The sequence below is a fragment of the Fusarium keratoplasticum genome, chromosome 1 (assembly GCF_025433545.1).
Source record: "Fusarium keratoplasticum isolate Fu6.1 chromosome 1, whole genome shotgun sequence".
In the NCBI taxonomy this organism is placed as follows: Eukaryota; Fungi; Ascomycota; class Sordariomycetes; order Hypocreales; family Nectriaceae; genus Fusarium; species Fusarium keratoplasticum.
This window is the reverse complement of record NC_070529.1, coordinates 799616-820916: the sequence shown is the minus strand read 5'-3', so window position 1 is coordinate 820916 and position 21301 is coordinate 799616. Positions and strand designations below refer to the sequence as shown.

The 21301-nt window shown below is 55.5% G+C and overlaps 4 protein-coding genes across 4 annotated transcripts; 3 read left to right on the top strand and 1 right to left on the bottom strand.

The window, feature by feature from the left end:
* Window positions 1–2081: 2081 nt before the first annotated feature.
* NCS57_00025200 (Zn(2)-C6 fungal-type domain-containing protein) lies at window positions 2082–4663 on the top strand (the record flags this gene model as incomplete). Its single annotated transcript, XM_053050340.1, has 7 exons — window positions 2082–2238; window positions 2529–2551; window positions 2791–2808; window positions 2934–3264; window positions 3461–4248; window positions 4355–4551; window positions 4612–4663. 7 exons carry the CDS (start codon window positions 2082–2084, stop codon window positions 4661–4663), a joined length of 1566 nt encoding a protein of 521 aa, XP_052918855.1.
* Window positions 4664–5145: 482 nt separating this feature from the next.
* Window positions 5146–8324, top strand: NCS57_00025100 (uncharacterized protein; the record flags this gene model as incomplete). The annotated part of the gene is made up of 7 exons (XM_053050339.1): window positions 5146–5203; window positions 5264–5790; window positions 5838–6572; window positions 6622–6956; window positions 7384–7808; window positions 7862–8037; window positions 8094–8324. The coding sequence occupies 7 exons, from the start codon at window positions 5146–5148 to the stop codon at window positions 8322–8324; spliced, it is 2487 nt and encodes an 828-aa protein (XP_052918854.1).
* Window positions 8325–8859: 535 nt separating this feature from the next.
* On the bottom strand, window positions 8860–11508 carry NCS57_00025000 (uncharacterized protein; the record flags this gene model as incomplete). The annotated part of the gene is made up of 1 exon (XM_053050338.1): window positions 8860–11508. The coding sequence occupies one exon, from the start codon at window positions 11506–11508 to the stop codon at window positions 8860–8862; it is 2649 nt and encodes an 882-aa protein (XP_052918853.1).
* Window positions 11509–19925: 8417 nt separating this feature from the next.
* NCS57_00024900 (Adenine deaminase) lies at window positions 19926–20996 on the top strand (the record flags this gene model as incomplete). The annotated part of the gene is made up of 1 exon (XM_053050337.1): window positions 19926–20996. The coding sequence occupies one exon, from the start codon at window positions 19926–19928 to the stop codon at window positions 20994–20996; it is 1071 nt and encodes a 356-aa protein (XP_052918852.1).
* Window positions 20997–21301: the final 305 nt, after the last annotated feature.

Genomic DNA, 21301 nt, shown 5'->3' with positions numbered 1-21301 from the left:
CGTCCATGATGGTTGTCACAAGGCATATCATGAGGCGCGTCGACGGGCGTGTCATGGATGATTGATAGCCGCGCATAGCCGATGTCCGGAATGACTTTTTTTTCTCTCGTCAGGACTTTTGGCAGTTCCATCCAACTTTGGGGGCTGACAAGAAGGCGGGGGTAGGAGGTAGGTATCCAATTGAGCGGTGAAGAAAAACGAGGCCTCTTGCGAAATATACCATGCGAGATTGCAAAGCTATGGCGATGGGATGGGCATCAAGAGGCCGGCCGCCTACGCAGCGAGTGAATTCATTCATAGAGTAGCCCAGGTGAGAGATTACCCAATGTGGAAAGGCGCCTCGAGTCTAGCGCCATGGATCTTCCAAAGCCTTCTCCGTCTTCCACGGCTACGGATCTCTTTTTGGAAGGGGGAAAAAAACTCGTACGCTTCAGATGCCATCGTACCAGGCCCCATCGTCCAAGCTTAACATCAGATGATATGCCTGGCAGATACACAGCCCGTTTCATTTGGAACAGAGCAAGGGGAAAAGTGGCCTGACAGCAAAGAACATTGGCGTAACGAATCACTGGGGTTTCTTCCGGACGGGCCAGACAGAGAGTCAGCAGATGTGAAATGAATTTCTCATCCTTGGTGTGTGATGGGGAGGGGGCTTGGCTTTGAGCTTATTCATGCTGTGCCTGTCCCATCCCCCATTCGGCTATCTTGTGCTGCTCATTCTTTTTTCTCCTTCCGCTCTGCCGCGATTTTCGGCTCCGGGGAATTGTGAGGGGTCCGAGAGATGTGGTGTGTTTTCTGCTGATTGATGCAATACAAATCGATCACCCATGGAAGCACAGTCTCCTCTCGATATCATTCAACACTGTATACGAGTGCTCTCGAGTGTTGGCTTCACTCTCTCGTTATGTAAACCAGCTGTAGGGTGCTTGCGCTAACGAGTTGGCTTGTGGAGCTGTTGCGCGCCTAGAGGAAGGGAAGGTCAACCCGGGCAGGGGAATTTGGCTTGGAAGCTGGGAGAAGAAGGCGTCTCTTTGCGGTCACTTGCACCTGGGGCTGCGGGCGTTGAAACTTACAGAGCATACAGTGCTGAAGAGGCAGCCCGGGATCCGCTCCGGCCGGCTTCTAATGCTGCTGCTCACCGGGGAGGCTAGCCAGTGCTGCCCCGCCATTCCCTGGCCCTGACCGTCAAGTCAAGGCTCGTCCATTGTGATCCGTTTCTCCATCGAGCCATGAAGCAGTTTCATCCTTTCATCCTGGACTGGCCTGAGCTGATCCGAGCTGAGCTGACGGCATGGACTATGGCCGTCTAGAATCAATCAATCAATCAATCGTTCAATCAATCTCGCTGACCACCGGCGACAGAACCAACTGATGAACTAAACGTCTAGGAACTGAACTGGCTGATCACCGAGAATAGATCCACACTCCACTCACTCCCCTCGTGCGTCTCCTTCAGCGTCGTCCTGCCCCCACAGTGGTCAACTAAAGCCCAGCCCGTTCCGGCCCCAGGTCAGGCCAAACTTCACCGTCCAGGTCCTCAATCAGTCTTCCAATTTTGTCTCTCTCTCCGACTTGTTTTGTTTAGAGACGGTCCCTTCTTTTACCTCCCCCGAGCCAGCCTCGGCTGCTGAGCTATCAATTCCAAACACCCGACCCCTAAGCTGCTGCCGCCCTGCCGCTGCCGACTGCCGTCTACAGTGCCGCCATCTGCCTCACCTGAGCCTTGCCTTTCCTCCCGCCTCGGCCTCACTCACTCCACCTCCGCCGCCACCGTCGATTCTTTCCCCCCTCCCCCTCCACGGGACCATTTCCCGCGCGCGCGACACACCTACGGTGCCAGAACACATTCACCCTTGCCCGAGGCTCACCAGCCGCGCATGCGCTTCGCAGAGACGTTACAGAACCGAACCCCATCACAGACAACCGAAGACGACCAACGTGCGGTGCGGATGGATCGTGTCGCGTTCGGCTGAGCCGTAGACCTCGAGAGAAAGACGACCGCCGCTGCAGCGAGCCGCAAATGATCTGCGAACCTGACGCCCACTGCGTAACCTCGAGATCCAATGGGAGCATAGGACAACATGACCGACCGGAACGCCGCTGCCATGGGCAAGAGCGTCAAGGAGGACCCAGCCAAGGGTGACGATGGCAAAGCCAAGAATCGCGACAAGAGCTCGAATAGCGCCGCCACAGGCAACCACAAGACTCCTACCAAGAAGAGACGCAAAGTGAACCACGGTACGCCCAACCTAGAATGCTGTTGCTTTAACCTGTCTTGTCCCTTGTCGTATGCGCATGCGACCAAGCCCGCGCCGTTGTTTGGTTGGTTGGGAGTTGCGGCTCTGGTTGTTCATTGTAGATGAGGTCCCAAGAGATGCTGAAGCACAACAAACCAACCACCTGCCGCCTCTGGCAACTCCCAGATATGGTGGACAAGCAGGCTTCGGCGCGGCGCGGCGCATGATTTTATTTTGGATCAAGACTTGAATCTGGGCTGACACTGCCGGGGGGCGCGCGCGTTCCTACAGCTTGCGTATATTGCCGACGATCTGTAAGTCAACCTCAAACTCAACCCATGCGCACTTCGCATTGGCTGCCTCGAGGTCTCTGAGACGGCCTCGGGCGCTCCGAGGCGCAGGACTATTTGCTGCGTCGACTGTGGTGCGACGATGCAACGCCTACGAGTTGACCTGCCTTGCCTTCCTGTCGACCCTTGCCCTGCCCTGCACTCGCTCCGAGTCCTGAGATAGAAGAGACGTTGCTGACACCATGTTTCCTATGCGTCTATAGCACATGACATGCGATCTTGTATGTAAGATCCTGGCGAACCCCCTTGATGCGCAGCTCAGCTGGCAGTCGTATTTGTCTGCCAGGGCGGAAAGGGGGCTTGCTTCTTCCCACCCTCGAAGACATGCCACTGACGTTGTGGATAGGAGAGACCATGCACGAGATGTATCAAGCGCAACATCGGGCACCTCTGCCACGACGAGCCCCGCGACGCCGACTCCAAAAAGGCCAAGAGCGTCCAGAGCATACAGAGCACCTCGGTCGTCGACGAGTCGGATGCCCAGTCCGACATGGCTCGAAGCTCCATCTCGAGCACCATGGGTCCACCGCCCAACTTTGATGCGACGAGGCAGAGAGGTGCCAAGGGATTTGGGGGCGTGCTGGGCCAGGGTAGCCCGCTGTCCATTGTGCAACCCGGTCATGTCTCCGGGCTGCAGGGAAATACGTTGAACAACGGCAACAGCAACGCGAATCAATGTACGTCTTGGGTCCCCTCTGTCCTGCCACTGGGAGGGGCCCGTCCCTTGCTTGTCTCGATTTTTAATCACGAGCGGAGCACGCACGGGTGTGCTCGCCTTGCTGGGGGCTGGGCCTTGTCTTGTCCCTGAGCTGAGCTTTGCTTGTTGTTCCTGATGTTGAGTTGAGAGATCGCTGACACGCCACCCCAACCCAGTCGCTGGCTTTCAAGATGCGTGGATGACGGCCCAGAACCACTTCCATGACATGCACAGCTTCCACCCCAACTACATGATCGCCCCCGAAGTCACCCACGAGTTCAACCTTCTCAACGACTTCCTCCACACCAGCCTGCTCGATGACGGCGGGGTGCCGTCCGAAGACTCCCAGCAGAGCCCGGCGGCATTCAGAAGGTCGAGCCAGTCGGAAATGTTGCCTGGATTCGGCAACAGCAGCAACTCCCTGGCAGCTGGCGGCTCGAACCCGATGTCCAACAACATGTCGGGGGGATCGATGCTGCCACCCCCGACCAACAACCTCGAGGGCAAGGCCATCCCACGGCCGGGGAGCGTCGTGCCCGCCGACAAGGCCCGTGAATACTATCTCCAGGCCGCTGATCCGTCGGGCAACGACACGCCCGAGGAGCGCATGGCACGTGTGCTCAAGGCCAAGTACGACGCCGGCCTGCTCAAGCCCTTCAACTACATCAAGGGGTACGCTCGCCTGGGTACTTACCTCGACTCTCACATCGCACCATCGTCCAAGCAGAAGATTCTGCGGACCATCAACCAGTTCCGGCCCAAGTTCCGTGAGAAGGCACAGGCCTTGACGGATATGGAGCTTGTGTACGTTGAGATGTGGTTTGAGAAGCAGCTCATGGACTACGACCGGGTCTTTGCGAGCATGGCGGTACCAGCATGCTGCTGGCGAAGGACCGGTGAGATCTTTAGAGGCAACAAGGAGATGGCCGAGTTGATTGGCGTGTCAGTCGCCCAGCTCAGAGATGTGAGTCTTGTTCCCCCGACGCACCTCCACGTGGCTCCGAGCACCTTGTCTCGGCGAGGGGGGGGCGGGCAGTCAAGATATGTTTGCTAACGCTAGCTGAATCTAGGGCAAGATTGCGTTGCACGAGATTCTCACAGAAGAATCAATGGTTCGCTACTGGGAGGAGTTTGGCACCATCGCTTTTGATCCGGCGCACGAGACCCTCCTGACGGCCTGCTCGCTCAAGAATCCCACTCCTGGGTCAAATCACCCCATTGTGAAATGCTGCTTCTCGTTTATGATTCGACGGGATGATCACAAATTGTACGTAGAGAGCTTGGTTGAATCTCGCGTTGTGTGTTACTAATACCTTTCTTTTACTAGGCCAGCCTTAATTGTGGGCAACTTTTTACCCCACGACCCGCCTTCGCAATGACGACCGGGGGGGGGTCTTGAGATGACCTCATCTACAACACACAATTGGATATGAGCCTCTTTAGGGTTAACCAGGGGCGGTCGAGTTGAGTTGAAGGAGATATGCCTGATTGGCACTTTGGAAACAAGGGAAAGAGAAAGGGCGCATTGGTTACGTTACGTTACGTTACGCTGGATTTGGAAAGCGTATATATATTGTCTATGACGCATTAGATAGCAAGTGTCTGTCTACATATGTCTATTGGTTTTTCAATAACCATTTTTGAATCGTTGTTTGATATTGAGTCTTGGTTGGTCAACTTGGCGTGGCCTCAGAGTTCTAGGTGACTTGTGTATGAAGGAAGGAGCGCCCAGTGCCGCTGCCATCTACGCAACAGACTCACTCACATGACACTCCCCGTAGACATGCTTGGCTCCAAAACTTATTCCAGAACAATCATCATTCGACCATGAACTGCTTCTTTGCCTCCTTTCACAATCAGCATGGCATCGGTCGACCCGTTGAGTATCGGCCGTGACAGGAAGATCAGGGGGCTAATAGGTAAAGTCCTGCTCCCATAGAGGAACGAAGGGAGCGAATTATTGACCTAGGTTCTCTCAGAGTTCTCCGCGGATCTCCTCCCCAAGCTACCAACCTCCCACGACTCGAGCTCGACCGACACTCTTCTCGCCGACTTGAACCATCACATCACCACGGTCAACGCTATATCACAGAAACCCGGGACCGTATCGCCCGAAGCTGCAGAAGATTTGAAGGAGGCTGGTCGGGGACTATGGAACGAATGTATCAGGGAGAAGAGGAAACGGAATGATGTGCTAGCATCACCATCGAGGTCAAAGCTACTGGTCCGAACACGGCTGTTTTCGTTTCTCGTCAATGTTTTCGCCAGAGAGAGCCTCCGCGGGAGGAAGGGGAGCATGGAAGATGATGCTGTTGCAATCATCAACCAGGGTTTGATGCTGGCAAAGATTTGTATCAACGAGTCGGATCTAGATGCTGCTCGATTGGGACTGGGCAAGGTCACCAAGTACATCGACAAGCTCAGGCAGTTGGATGCAGAGAACCACATCGGTCCCGGGCACAGATTGAATATTGAGGCGGAATACCTGACCATGCGCTGCGCTCTGGTAAGTCTGGACCTTGGTATCTTGTAGTGTGTCGCTAACATATTTAGTCGTCGAAAGAGGACCGCCTAGACGTTGCTGAACATATGTATACCAAAGCCGATGATCTCCTTCGCTATCTCGATCCGTTCTCTGCTGAGCAACTGGCTGACACACTTCAAGATATTGGGACTAGCTTGTCGGGGAAGGGTGACCATGAGATGGCGCTCAAGTGGTTGCGGCGAGCGCATGCCCTCATCAACGGCCAAGAGTTGGAGAGACTCTCGACAGAGGGGCTGGAGATTCGGATGGCCATTCATCACGACCTTATTCAGACACTATTAGCGACACGCTCACCTGAAAGGGTTCAAGAAGCCGACGACTTGGTATCGTACATGGAATCGGAAATCGGGGACAAACCAGTTGTTCTGCACTGGAAACTGGAGATCCTTCAAAGAAGCCCCGGCGAGATCTTTGACGTTGATGCATGCGCAAGCATACTGCGACGGATGGTTCGCTCCCTGGACTTGTCAGATGCCACACTGGGGTTTCTCCTACACAATATCAAAGAGCTCCGAGATAGGGGTTCTCGACTGGCAATCGGCCTGCTGGATGAGCTATTACTGACTAGGCTGCTACCATGCGGGAATATGGATTGGATAGGAAAGACGCTTGTTCGACGAATATGGATGGGAACTATGGAAACAGAGGCTTCTGACGCTGCAACGAAGCTCATTCAACTTTTGGAGCAGCTCGCTGAAGACTCTAGGCCATGCAACGTAGATGTTGCAGCCGCAGCACAGTCGGTAAGTACTTTGGCTTGTCATCTGCTGACATCAAATACTGACTTCGAAGCTCATGTGGAAAAAGCTCGACGCGAGTTATGCCAAGAGAGAGTACAGCGTGGCAGAGTTGTGGTGCCGAGTTGCACTCCATCCCATCTTCTCGAGCACAGGAGAAGTGAGCCAGGGCAAGTTTGGGAGACGACTAATTCTCTGTGCAATAGCTCGCAGCGACGCGGATGCTGCCAAATCCACCTTTGATGCTCTACCGACAGCTGTTCAGAATGACCAACTCACGAGATACCTCATGTTTAAGGTCTCCCTGATCAGTTGGGATCATGACCTGGGCCGCCAGTGTGTCGAGTTTTTGAGCAAATCTTCTGAGAAGGCCAAGAGTCGAGATATTCTGTACGCTTGTGTAAGAGAGGCACAGCAGTTGGGAGACAAACTTTGTACACTGGAGGCCCTGAAGGCGGTGACGGAGACATTTACTGCGGACTCTTCGACCGCGGCAGCGGCTAATTTGCCGTCTATCCTAAGATGTGCCATCAGGCTGGTTCACATAATCGAGACCCAGGATAATCAGGGGGCGGATCAAGCCTCCGTCCTTATCCAAGATACCTGTGACGTCTTTGAGAAAGGCAAGTCGCTTCCTCAACTGCCTATCAACACTAACACGTATAGCGGCCGAACACGCCAAATCAGACCCGAGGGGTGAAGATGGCAATAAAGTCTTCACAGTTCCCGAGCTAGAATGGTTTCGAAAGAACGCCTACAACGTCGGGGTGACAAAGTGCCATGTCTAGGGACTCCGGCCTTTGATTCGCATCTTCAGTGCCTGTCTGGTGTTCATCGAGTGCTATCCCCAAGATATCTCGTCGGAGAATAGCGCCGACTTACAGCTCATGGCCATGCGTTGTCACTTTGTCATGGCTGCAGCAATTGTATCCAAGGCACGAACGGAAGACAAGGTGGACGAGGCACTCCAGCGGTATTTGGAGGTGAGGCGACATGTTGCAGTATTTGATGGACTATTCGAGAAGCATTTTCAGAACACTCTCGCAGCCCGGAACGCTAGAGTTTACACCGACTTGACGGCCAAGATGTCGACGCTCTTTGTCTTTGATTTTGAAGGTGCCATCTGTTTGAAGAACTGGGACGATCTGGGTCAGATCATCCGAAAAGCGAGAGTATGTAAAGACGAAAGGATGTACAAGGCAATGGGAGATTGCCTACTAAGGAGCAATGCTTCGGGGAACGGTGCGCACTCTGATGGCAGAGAACCGACAGAAAATGCTAACACGTCTATCCAGTCGTCTACACAAACCTGCGACTCATTGTCAACGAAATCTTTGCTCTGGAGCAGTTCGACAACCAACGGCTGGCAAAGTACCTTCGATGCATGTTTCAGGCTGTTCTACCCCTGGACGACAGCCTTGCCCTGCAAGTCGTCGAGCAGGCTCTCGAGATCGCACGCGAGTGTAGCCAGGTAAGTCGCAAGATCTTGACGATCGACATACGTGCAAAACTCACTCCGGCTTGTAGATGCAGAAGCCTTTTCCCACGGATGAACTCGATTGGATTGTTGTCACGACGTTCAACCACGCGCTTGACATCCACGTGAGGGGCGATGAGGAAATGTGCCAGCAGTGGGCGCACAAGGCTCTTGATCTAGTCGAGTATATGAGTGACCGCGGTGACCTAAAAGATATACTACGCGAGAGGGTTGCCAAGTTGTGTTTGGGCAAGGGGACGTCGACATCTACGTCCAGTTGAGTGTGTCTAACAGTTCAGGGGCCTATGTATTTCCCCCCTTATACATCTCCCTTGTAGCACAACATATGCAAGTATCTTGATAGAGCCGACCTGGCCTCACACACCGGCGCCGTTGACCAACGGCAAACTCATGTTTCTTCTCCATTCATTACCTTACATCCGCGCTCGAGGAACAAGACAAAATAAACATACAGCTTTATCTATGGGTCCCGCCCAACGCCAGCCAGGTGCGTGCGTGCATCCGTGTGCCATGCACATGCAATCCATACATCTCCGCTTTCGCTTCGCTTCGTTTCCATGCATGCAGTGTGTGTGGTATCTCCATCCATACATATTTCTCCTACTCCGATGGCTGCCTGATAGTAGCCATCTTTTTCGAAAAGACAAAGGAAACAAAAAGTAGGACGCCGGCCTGTAAAGATGCCCCTGAACCCATAGCGTACGCCCTTCCCCCAACTTTTCCTCGAGGTAGGTAGGTCCTCGTAATAGACATTAAAGATTCAGCTCCCATTATTCCCATCCTTCCACGTATGCTTCAGATGATGTTGGCAATGCTCAGCCGGTCCTTGCTAGTCCCAGCACCCGTCGTGCTCCCGCTCGGTGTCCTGCTGCCGCCTGGGATAGGGCTCACCGCCGCACTGCTCTCCCCCATCTTAGGAGCCTCAGAGCTGAAGCGCGGAATATCGCCCAGCCTTGGGATTTCCACCGTCGAGCCAGGCGTCTCGCTCTTGATAGGCGGCGGTAGGGTCCATGTCGTGTTCGTCGGCGTCGGCGTTGGTGTGGTTGGTGCGACATCCAACCCTCGAATAGCAGCCTCGAGTCTCGCCCATCCACCCCATTCCCTGCTATCGGTTTCGTCGAGTCCTGTGCGTGCTTCAGGGCTGAAAAGTTCGCTGCTGGCTGTGGCGGTCTGCGCCTGAAGTGGTGACGAGGCACGACGAAGCGGCGTCTCACGTTCCAAACCCGCCCAAAGCCATGAGGCATCAGGAGATGCCTGAAGATCTGCTGAGACATAGGCAATCAAGTCTTCATCCCTAGAAAGCATCTGGAGGAGAGCAGTCTGGTCAACCGAAGGTCGAGAGTGGCCAAAAGCTGGGGGCGCATTCCTGGCCAGATAGTTGGTGTACTCGGCCCGCTTGGTACCCAAGCTGGAAACAAAAAAGGATAGATACCGTCCACAAGCAACTGTGACATCCCTCCGCCCATCGATTGAAGCCAAGGCTCTGACGGTTGTCACAGCATGGTCCAGATACCCCGTGAGTAGGAGAAAGAGTGCACAGCGGAAGATGTGGGTGGTCAGCAAAGCGGTGGCCCCATCCGCCAGCAGAGCCGTGTTTGATCGGTGGAGGAGTGAGGCTGTCTCCAGAGCGATGTGTGTGCAACTCTCGAGGGAGGCCATCCTCGCCTCAGGTGGGTATCCAGGGTCGAGATGGTGTCGGTGAAGGAGGAGACGAGCATGGAAGAGATATGCTAGAGGCGCTAGGAAGTGAGGAGCCAGCGGTACGGTACTGGACGGTTCGCAGGCTGGAGGAAAAGTGCTCAAGCATTTCTTGAAATGGGCATCAAGAGCTGAGAGATGGATCGTGGACAGGGCTGGAGGGGTTAGAGCTGCGAGGAGTGAGGTGTACGACCGTACAACGTGAATAACGGCAAGCAGAGAATGGGTCAGAGGCTCTGCTCCGTTGGGCACCAGCATGCCTCCCTCATGGATATACTGATCGTCGACTCCAGCAGGCAGTGAAACATCACAGTCCTCATCATTGATCAATACAGGCCGCCCCAGCTCGGCTGCCAGCGTTCTGTCCATGATGTAGATCATCCACCAAGTCCTGCGTCGCATCTCTCCCTCAATGACTGGCCATGGCCCCGATTCCAGATGGAGTCCCAGATCCTGACCAACTCGAACGGCTCTTCCCAGCCATGTCCAAGCCGCAGACTTGAGGTTCATCTCGTTCAGGCAAAGGGTGACAAGTGTCAGTGCCCGCGCATTGTCCAACGTGAAGTCGTTCGCCCACGGATCGATCATTTTGTTTGCCGTCTCGAGAAACTCGGCTGGCTCATAGAAAGAGTTTGGCTGCGAGTTTGACGTTGGGCTAAAGAGGCTGCCAGCAGCGAGAACCGAGAAGAATAATGAGAGCCATGCAGGAGACGTCCTATTAATGCCATTGTTGTTGTACAGGTCATTGACAGCTGCTCGAAAGGTCGGAAAGTGTAGAATCGGAAACATGGTGTGGGACGAGCATTGATAGGCGTGCAACAGCTGATCTACCAGGTGTCTAGCTGGTAGCTCCGGTCTTGGGGGATCAAAGAAGACGGGTGCTCGTTCGCGATACTGGGCCGGAGGCTTCCATATGCCTCTCGAGAAGTCTCGTACATTCGCCCTTGCTCTGGCCAGCTCCGGTACAGGAGCTGGTCGTTTTCGTCGTTTCGGTTCGGATCCGATCGTTGGTAAACTGGGGGTACTCTGTTCAGCTCCCTCGATATCGAGTTCCATCGGGCCCTCCCGGTCTTGAAGTAACCGCCGCAGACCGCTGTTCTCCCTCTTGACCCGTTCCATTTGCTTCTCCAGATCCTGCACCTGCTTGATCGACGACATGCGCCGGTTCGTCTCCTTGGTGAATTGGCACTTGACATTTCGGCTTGAGCACTCGGAACAACTTGTCGTCTCCGTGGCATCACATTTCACTTTCCTTTCGCGGCAGGCATCGCAACTAGGATCCTTCCTCCGCTGTCGATAAGCTCTCTTCTGTCCCTGGGCGCCGGGAGGGCCAGGTAGCTGTGTCGTCTGTGGGCCCGGGGTGCTGACCACCGAGTCGGTTGAAGCGAGGGATTCCTGTCCAAGAGAGGAGGGCGTTGTCATGGGACCGTATGACTGGAAAGACTGGCTGACAGGAGGGAGAGGGGGGATGCCGATCGGTTGAGCCGTCGCCGCTGGATTTAGGCGTGGGTTGGGATTCATGGCCCCAGTCGCAAAGTGGGATAATGACTTGGGCGAAGTGGCAGACGAGACTGAAGACGAGTCGTAGGACCTAGTTGAGAGGTTCGGGGAGCGGGCATAAGGGTTCTGCGGTGTTGACATTGCTGAAGAACCTCTTGGGATTGAGTCTCTAGTTGCGTTGGTGAGGGAAGATTCAAGGAGATCCCCGTGGGGGGTGAGGTTAAAAGGACGTTGATCAACGAGCATATAGGTGACTCTGTTGAACAGAAGCTGTGAGAGGTCAAATACACGGAAACCGAGCCACCCTGCCACGCTCTGCCAGGACACGAGACAGCAGAGAGAGACCGGCAGTCTGTCAAGCAACCCTGCGCTGGGGCTTCCAAACTATTACCGCCAACGTCTTCTTCCCTAGCGAACAGTGTAAACCCGTCTCTGCAATAACGGTATCTGAGTTGTTCCAAGGCTGTGTAACCCGAGGCCGTTCTGCTCCGAAGGGGGCCTTCGGCTCATGACCTTGTTCAACGCCTGGAATAGATTGGAGGATCCCAAGACGTGAGACCGTTACCAGGAATGGACAAGTGATGTTCTGTGGCGCTGTGGTCGGCAGAGGTCTTCGGAATGGCTTCTATTCCCCTACCCAAGAGCCAGTGGCTGGAAAGTATATCTGGACTTGGAGGCCAGCCGGTAATAAATCAGAACGAACGACTTGGGGAGACGGGCAGGCTGCTGCTGCTGCTGCTGGGTGAGGAGGCAGGTAGCCTGGTGACCTAAACCGGTGTGGTTCTGGAAGGGCCGCGAAAGGGGGACAAGAGTAGGCGAGGCCACGAGGCCAGGGCTGACGTCGTCAAGTTTGGCTCACAGTATCTGGGAGTAGGAGGAAATGTATGGAAGAAGAGGCGCCTGCAAGCAGGTATATCGCTGCCCGTCACCCGCCGGGTACAGCAGCAGCACCGTGTTAGTGGCGCTGGTCCGTGATCCGGGGCTCTCCGCGCCTTAACGCAGATTCGGAAATATTATCTGGGCCAGCTATGGTAAATTGGGGGGAGGGGTGGCCGGACCCTGGGCGAGTTGGCTGAGCAGGGCTGTTGAGATCAGCCATGGCCGCTAATGTGTTTCGAGCGGAGTTGGGCATCCTGGAATAAGTCGCCAGCAAAGACCCCGGATCCCGGTCAATCCATCCATGGGTCCAACAGAGTGCTTGTTTCTAAGCCTGGCCTGCCGAAGGAAGGGAAGGGAAGGGAAGCCCTCTCTCAGTCTGTCTGGTCTGGTCTGGTCTGTCAGAACTCGGGAGCGTGCGATCTTGGACTTGCTAGCCGACCGGCAGGCCTAGTGGCATTATCGGTGGTAAGCGCCGATTCCGTCCAGGCAAACTGTCGCGAGACGAGACGACGGCAGCACAGGACCACAGTAGGCAGGATAACGAGTCGTGATAGTAAATCCCCGGCGCCGCGCCGCCCGATTTCACTCTACCAAGCTTTTCTCGGCATCTGGTCCGCCTTTGGGGCAGCCGGGGAGGGCTAGTTTCGGAGATGCTGTGCACAAACAGGCCGGGACGATGTTCGGTCATCTTGCCTTATGCTGTCTGCTATGCCATGTGCTACCCCCGCGCCTGGATCGGCATGCCTTGGAGAAGCGAGGTAGGTTGTTTTAGTTAGAGACCCGAAAATGCGCCGAACCAAGCCTCTCCTGCTGGAACTGGAGCTCCTGCTCAGGTGAGTGCGAGGCTCTGCGCTAGAAGAAACCAATCCACCAAGTCTTGACCTTGGAGGCCGGATCGTGGCTCGTCGTCTCGTGGTGGCTTGCCACCAGAGCCGATATCATTAGTCTAGCACCGACGACCATGTGGTTTCGACAAGATGTAAGCATATTCGTAAGTCCCATGAGTCGGGCGTGGTCAGAACTGAAACACATCGTATGGTAGCGCAGTCATGGTTCACTCGGCTCTGCCATATCGCAATCGTCGATTCGTGGAGTCTCGTCTGAACTGAACAACCTGAAGCTTGTCGACTCCTGATTCACGGCTGTCATGCCAGATATGTGGCGTCAGCAGCCGTTGGTTTGTCCAGGGATAAGTAGACGGATACTGGGTGCCTCGCACTGCTGTCTTAGAAGGCGAATGGCCATACCCCTTGACCCATTCGAGGATCTCGCCCGAGCTGGTGGCTAGGTTGGCCGTCGACTTGGAGGCTGCAAGCTGCCGTTGGGCACACGGCCTGCCGGAGCGCGTGGGTTCGGCCATGGTGGTTTCCGAGGGTGGCACCTTGTCCATGTGTTCGCCAATGGGACGGTTATATCCGCCGCCGTGGGTGGGAAGGGGATGACGAATCCCCAGTCAGGGTCGCAGTGGGGATTCGGGCTAGAGCCGAGTGAACCGCCGGGAAGGGAAGGGCTGGACGGGTGGCTCGCCCGGGCCTTGTGGACGAAGAAAGGATCTCGATGTTTGGCCGACGCCAGGCTATAGGCGTTGACGGCATGTAGCTATTGCGTTGTGCCATGGTAGATGCGGGCGGGTAAATCCCCTTTGGCAGGGACGCAAAGCAACGCAACTCAACGCCCTGGGTGTTGGAACCAAAGAATTCATACAGTACGGCGCGGAGCCTGACCCGCCTCGTATGTAACGGAAAGCAGGGGGATGAGAAAGTGCAGCTCGGGGGGGCAGCCGATGCAGCGCTGCAACTGGTTTGAAGCATTCAGCACCTGATATGTCAGAGATGCGCCCAGAGCACGGTGCTGAATGCCCAAGGTGTGCTGCTCGGAATGTAGCTCGCAAGGCCGGTAGGACCCTTTTCCTTGCTCGGTTGCTGGGCTAGAGTTGAGACGAGACGAGTTTTCCAGCCGAGCATCTGATCCGTATGCAAGTCAACCCTTACTCCGCGACATGGACATGGACGCGGGCGTGGACATGGACCATGTGTGAACAGGCTTGTTTAGTGGCGGCAACAGCGCTTCTGATTGCGAGGGTTGGCAGGCAGTCACACTGCGCTGGCCAAACTTCGGAGTCAAGGCTGAGAGAGAGGCATTCGAGGAACGGTCCACGGCCGGCCGAAGAGTGGGCACGAGTCGCCCGTGTCAGCGGAGGCAGCGGGGCCGGGTTGAGAGATAGGGGGCTTTAGCCGTAGAGCAGCCAGAGAGACCTGTCTCTGTGCGGCCTAGCCTCAAGGCATGCGACGGTGCTTGGTATCGTAGTGCGGTGGTAGAGGGGCGCGACTCCATAATACCATTCGCCAGGCGGCCCTTGTCAAGATCGAGGGGGCGGGGGGACCGTGTGGGCTGAGATTCGAGCTGGCGGGTGAGGTTTCGGGTGCTGACTACCGGAGAAGGGGTGTGGTGTAAGGGGTCGAGATCTCGGAGCCAGAATAGGATTCGCAGTGTGACACTACAGTACGGAGTACGCGAGCGTGTACTGACCAAGGTAGGATCGAGAGCTGCAGGATCTGGCAAAGCTAGAGCCGGAGCCGGAGCTGGAGCTTGAAGTGGAAGAGTGTTTCGCATCGTTGCGAATGAGAGTTGAAGGAGAGATGAAAGATGGCGGGGGAATGCATGTCGCGATTCAGGTTAGGCGAACCTCAGGTTAGTAGGTTTAGGTAAGGTTAAGGTAAGTCCGGGAAGGTAAGGTTGGGTTAGGTTACCGTCGATACAGGGGTCGCACCTTACCTTACTCAAAGAGCTGTAAGCAGGAACTCAAAACAAGACGTGGTAGGGGGGAAGGATCTCGGGTTCCTGGCTGTCATGTTTCCAGTCCTACAGTACCTAACCTGTTGTTCCTGAGCCGAATTGAGTTGCAGAGGCGAGATGGAGACGAATTGAAGGCCGGGCCGCTGACGTATGTAACTAAGTTCATTGACAGGTGCGTGTCTGGATATCTACCTTGCTCCTTCCCTCTGACATCCATCTACATACAGTACAGCTTCACTCTCCACGACACCACAGAGAATATCCGACATACAGCCTAACCCCCCTGCCGTCCGTTACGAAAACTCTCCTTCGCCGTTTACTCTCACAGTGCTTCCGGTAAGCTTTTCGTCTCCCCTCCCTGTGGCTGGCCAGGTACACAGCTACCCCGGCGTCTAGGGCATCGCCGACTAGGTCGACACTGACCATTCTAACACCCTGCTTGCTGCAACAATGGCCACCTGAGGACGGATGGAGTTGGCGATCAAACATGTCCACCGCCGACTTGGGTATTCAACCATCCGTTTCATCGGCCCGTCAATTCATTTCAGCGCATGCTGTGAGCCGCCAGCCGCGAGCACCCTCGTCGTCGCTTCGCCAGTAGCCGCACGCCCGCCACAAAGCATGCCGTGCGACCCATCACGTAGGGGCGGCAGCTCACTGGGACCGAGTCATCATGCCACCAGATGAGCCATAGTTACGAGAATGGAAGCTGTGGAGTACCCCATACATCGGCGAGGATGCTGCCAACTTTTCGAGAACAACAGAACAAATCCGCGGCGGTCCCTGGCCTTACCAACTGAGGCCAGAAGGGAAAAGGGCGCCGTCCCTGCGGCTGTTGTGGGCCGTGACCCTGACAAGGGTCAATTGGATGGAACGCGGAAGCGCGATGCCGCCGTCGTTGTCGTCTACTTTCTCCATCCCATCCGCCCTTGCTAGCCACAGCCACCTTGAACAAGCCATTATCGCAGCCCGTCGTCTCATGGAGCCGTGCCGTCCAACGGTGCCATGCATGCAATCACGCCTTATCGAGTCCTGTCCTGTCCTCGAGGTACCTGGCATGTTTGGATCTGGCGGTCCACCCTTCCTATTCAAGATGGACGGCGAGTGGTCAAGGTTTGGTTTCAAAGGTCGCGCTGAACGAGCTGTCAACTGCAATCCCCTGGCCAATGATACGCAACTGACTTGTTGGTTGGACTCCTACGACCTCATCCCGCCGAGCCGTTCCCTCTGCCGTCCGCGAGGCTCCACTCGACTCCTACCAGGGACCTTTATCTCATCGGGACCATCCAACAACCTGGTCTTCGGACCAAGCCCGCCCGGAAGGAAGGTGACTGTTCTGGTCGGACAGGCGAAGCTGGCGCTCAAGACGACGCCGCCATCCACGTGCTACACGCAACGCTCGCGTATGATATCTCGCGCATTACGGAGTACGGCTTTAGGATAAGCCGCCTCGGGCGCGGGCTTGAGTCCAGCTGTGTGTGCCCGCGTTAATCTCCATCGCAGGGCCCTAATGCACATGCATCCGCCGAGGGAGCTTCTCAACAAAATGACACGGTTTCCCGAAAAAGCAGCATGTGCTGTGCCGAAGAAAGAGTTCTGACGAGAGAGCAAAGGGGCAATAGTTCCGGGCAGCTGGAAACCCCGAGCGATTATCAGTCGCCTGCTGTCAACCCGCGCTCCAGAAAAACTGCCGACAGAGCTTGGTCCAGTTGACCTCCGCTTATTAGTCTCCGCCGGGTGTTTGTGCGCTAGTCGTTTCCTGAGACATTCTAGCCGTCAATGGCTGGGATGGTCTCCCTCCGCTGTTTGACCGGGCTTGATTTCCACGCAGCTCCCACTTCCCGCAGCACGTTGCAGGCTTGTTTAAATCCACGAGCTTACGTACGCTGTTCCACATGGCCCAAGCTCGCAAACCGAGCTCCGTGAACAGATCCTGGGCCTAACGTGTATAGCCCCTTTCGACAGAGACCGCGATGTCGGCCGGCTCGAGTGGAGATGAGACAGAAGCTGATCTTGATGGCTTGGGCGACTGAGTTACCAGAACCGGGTTCCGAGGTTGAAGTTGCCGGTTCGCAATCGCGAGATCGACAGAGCACGGCCCAGACATATGATAAGATGGGTTGCTATAGGTATCCGTGCCGTTTGCTGAGGCCAGAGGATGAACCAGATGGCGCCACCACGAAAGTGTCAGGACTAGTCCTCAAAGGGAATCCCATCAGGATTGGGGTCTACACCAGTGGTCTACTACTTCTCAGCGAGCGCCAAATTACTTGGACGATCAGTGGGCTATCAGCCGGAACACCGACAGCAACTGCCAGCTCTCAACAACACTGAGAAACAAAGGTTGAGCCTCGAACATGTTGATGGCTTCGTGGGGGGTTGGTTTGAGATGAGTCCTGGCCGACACGGCGGAATTCGATTCCCTTGTTACTCGGTACTCAACAGCAGCAATCGAAGAATGGCATTCCGAGGACAAGATGATACTCCGGGCCCACGCCCCGACGACACATGCTCAACGATGGCACGGATCTCGTTCCTCGATATCACCACAGCGGTACAAATCCCGCCAACCCCCGCAATGCCTGAAACCGAGCCGTGCAGAGTAGAGTCGTTGAAAAAGACGGGGAGGAGGCGGCATGTTCCATATTCACTCTTACGTTATACTGGCACCCACAGGTTGTTGAAAGCTGTCCGAACATGCCCGCACTTCAGCCAGCCCCGGACAGATATGAGTGCGCGAGTCCAGTCAAGAGGGCAGACTTGCTTATTCTTATGTATGCAGGCAGCACAAGTGTATGCCACGCGACGCAGATGTCGTGAATCTCCATGCGTCTGGTACCGATCATGGGAGCCGTTCCGATTCGCACCTTTGCACGGGTAGGCGGATCAGCAATGAGGTTATGTGCTCGCTCGAAACCGAGACGAATCAAGGGCCAGAGGGGGAAGTTGGCAGGAATTCCGCGACTCGCGTGCGCGCGCATGTGGCATGTGGGGGACGACGAGCCGAGATCTTTCGATCCCAGTGGGTGCTTGATACTGCTGCTGCTAATGCTGCTACTACTGCTGCTACTATCGGCTGAGTGAATGAGTTGCTTGCTTGCTTGCTTACTTGCTTGCTCACTCAATCCCCTCATGCCCCATCCCATGTACATATGCTCATGATCCATGTTCAGGAGACGATGAATCGGAATGGCGGCAGGACGGGCTAACTTGGCATCAAGCCTCTGAAGCGGGTGCCTTGAGCGACCATTCCTCGCTCCTGACCGGGCTGCTGCTTCTAACAACGGCGTTGTTACATCGTGCCTCGTGATGCTTGGATGGCTTGGGGGCAGGGCAGAACAGGGCATGGCATGGCAGGGCAAGGACATGGTGACTGACAAGGCCGGGATCTAGTTTATTTCGGTCGTCAAGCTTCGACTAACAGAGGATGAGACAGGCTCGCCAAGGAACAGCTCGTGGTGTTCTGTTGATCCTTTACCCGTCAGATCACAGTCCCGCCCGACCATGACGACTCAAGATAGCGGCCGATCCGGCGACCAACGGAAGGGGCCAAGCCCTCTTGTGGGGCCAACCAAGAGGTGCTTTCAAGGGAATCCGGAGCGGCGGTGTCCGGCAAGAAGCGAAGGAAGGGCGGGACGCAGCTTCGGGGACGTATCTCTGTACTTACCTTACTGCTTGACGCTAGCTGACCGGCCGAGGACTCGACTCGAGTAAGGGTACTCTCGCATCTGAGATGTGGATGAGCGACTTGACTCGCCGCAGCCGCACAGCACCGCACCGCATGCACTGTTAATACCCGGCAAGCCATCGTCACCTTGGCCTGCCTCCGTCCGATGTGTGCTCCCGGGGAGGGGACAGTTTTACTTTTTGCGCGGGTGTCGGAACGGGAATGTTTGCCCTTGTTGGTGGTTTGCTTTTTGCGCCCTGTCCCTTGTCCCTGGATCCCCTGGGTCCAGACGATGACCCGTCGGCATGGCATGGCACGATAGGAGTCGATGGATACAGTATGAGGCGCTGCTGGTTGGTACATACAGTGCAGTAGTACCCCAGCCCAGCCCAGTTGCAGTTGGGTTGGTGCAAGCCTCGACGATGGATGGATGTCGTTCTGTCCCTGGGCCCGGGTCTGGGGCGGGAACGACAGGAAGGAATCCTCCTCGTCGTGTGGGAGTGGGCCATCCATCCATCTCAGGCTCTGGCGCATCCCAAGGATCTCATTCAGGTGGATTCTGGCGAGGCTCGCTCAGTTTCAAGCCTAGGATTGCTACGGTGATTCAATTGTGCATGTGCCCCAACATATGCTGCAGAGCGACATGTGCTAACCGCTAGACTCGGACTAGACGCCGCCGTCAGCACTTGAAGCGATGATCAGTGGGAAGAAGCAATGAGAGATTTCGGCACTGGTTCCAGCGCCAGCCAGAGGCGCCGCCCTTCTAGCTGCGGACGACTCCTCGTTCCAGCCCTGGCCAGCCCAAGCCACAACGTTGAAGGCTTGTGATTGCAACGCCCAACAACGTGGTGACGATATTCACACGTTGCCTAGTTCCCGAGAGCCTACCCACAGACTTGTCATGTTTCTGGACAGAATTCAGCCAGAAGACGGGCCACGTTTCTTATCCAGGAACTGGGAAAGCATCTCGTCCACCATCTCAACTCTGACTACCTACAGTATGCTCCGGACTTACTGCCACGATTGTAACGGGGCCGGGTGCTCCCGCGGCCGTGCTTCCTCCTATCGGACCGTGGCAGTCTAATCATCGTTCGAGCTTAACGAGTTATCAAAAACTCGATCTGGTCACGAGCGCACAATCTTGTCGGGGCTTTTGCTTGAACGAGGATATTGACGCACACTTGGGGAGTTTTTGGGTTACCATCACAACCAGGTTGGAACGACGCAACAAGCTCACTCAAAAGGCTTCAAGCGAGCCATAACCACCAAATCTTTTATCAGAGCATCATACGACAAGTGGCCGTGTTTTCAGGCATCAAAAATGTGCAAGTCCCCGCTTCACGATTTCCTCATCGCTCTTCCAAAGGTCGAGCAGCACCTCCATATCGAGGGCACCCTAGAGCCGGAGCTCCTCTTCTCGCTCGCTGAAAAGAATAGTATTTCTCTTCCCGATGATCCTGTCTATGCTTCCCCTGAGAAGCTGCGCGAGCGATATGGACGCTTCACCTGCCTCGATGACTTTCTGCACTACTACTACCTGGGAATGAGTGTGCTCATCTCGGAGCAGGATTTTGAGAGTCTTGCATGGGCCTACTTTTGCAAAGCTGCAGAGGAAAAGGTCCGTCATGCCGAAATCTTTTTCGACCCTCAAGCGCATACTGCTCGTGGAGTCAGCTACGATACTGTCGTCGCAGGCCTCACAGCGGCCAAGCGCCGTGCTGAGAAGGAGCTGGACATCACCGTTGAGCTAATTGTCTGCATCCTTCGTCATCTCCCAGTTCCCGAGTCTCACGCTCTTGTCGATACTCTTCTTGAGCGTGGGCACTTCACGGATGGCACTCTGGCGGGCTTTGGCATGGTCTCGAGCGAAAAGGACAACCCGCCCGAGCTCTTCACCGATGTCTTTGCTCGTGTCGCCAAAACGGGTACGCACCTCACTACGCACGCCGGCGAGGAGGCACCCCCTTCGTTCATCACGGCTTCTCTGGAGCACCTGGGCGTCTCGCGTATCGACCACGGCCTTGCTGCTGCTCAGGATCCAGAGCTTCTGGCATCCCTCGCTGCGAACCGGACCCTTCTGACCTTTTGCCCATGGTCCAACGTTGCCCTCTGCAACTTGCCTAGCCTCGCTGATGCCCCTGTGCGCGCATTCCTTGATGCTGGTGTTCGCTTCAGTGTCAACAGCGACGACCCGGCCTACTTCGGCGCCTACATTCAGGAGGTCTACTGTCGTGTGCAGGACACTTTTAACCTGTCTATCGACGAGTGGGCGTGGATTGTTCGTGGTGGCGTGGAGGAAGCCTGGTGTGTCGATGAGCGCAAGGCAGTGATTTTGAAGGAGATTGAGCAGGTCGTCACCAAGTTTAAGGGGGAGAAGGCCGTGGAAGCATAAGTGACTGCATTTGGTGAGATTGGATAGGAGCCAGGGGCTGCGTTGGAGATACCCGAGGTCGGCTGGAGAATAGCTGAAGAATAGTTGACGAGATAGAGAAATGGTGACACAGCCTGGAGACAGGATGTTTGCATGATTTAGAGACAACGCCGGTGACTGCATATTTGAGAAAGCATCATGATCTACCTGGTCATGTGTCACAGCCCGTAGACCGCAACTCGTGGGCATACACATACATAATCTGGTCTGTTTGTCTGTTCTTATCACTGAGTCGTAAACCGTTTTCCCGCGCCACGTCCATCCCC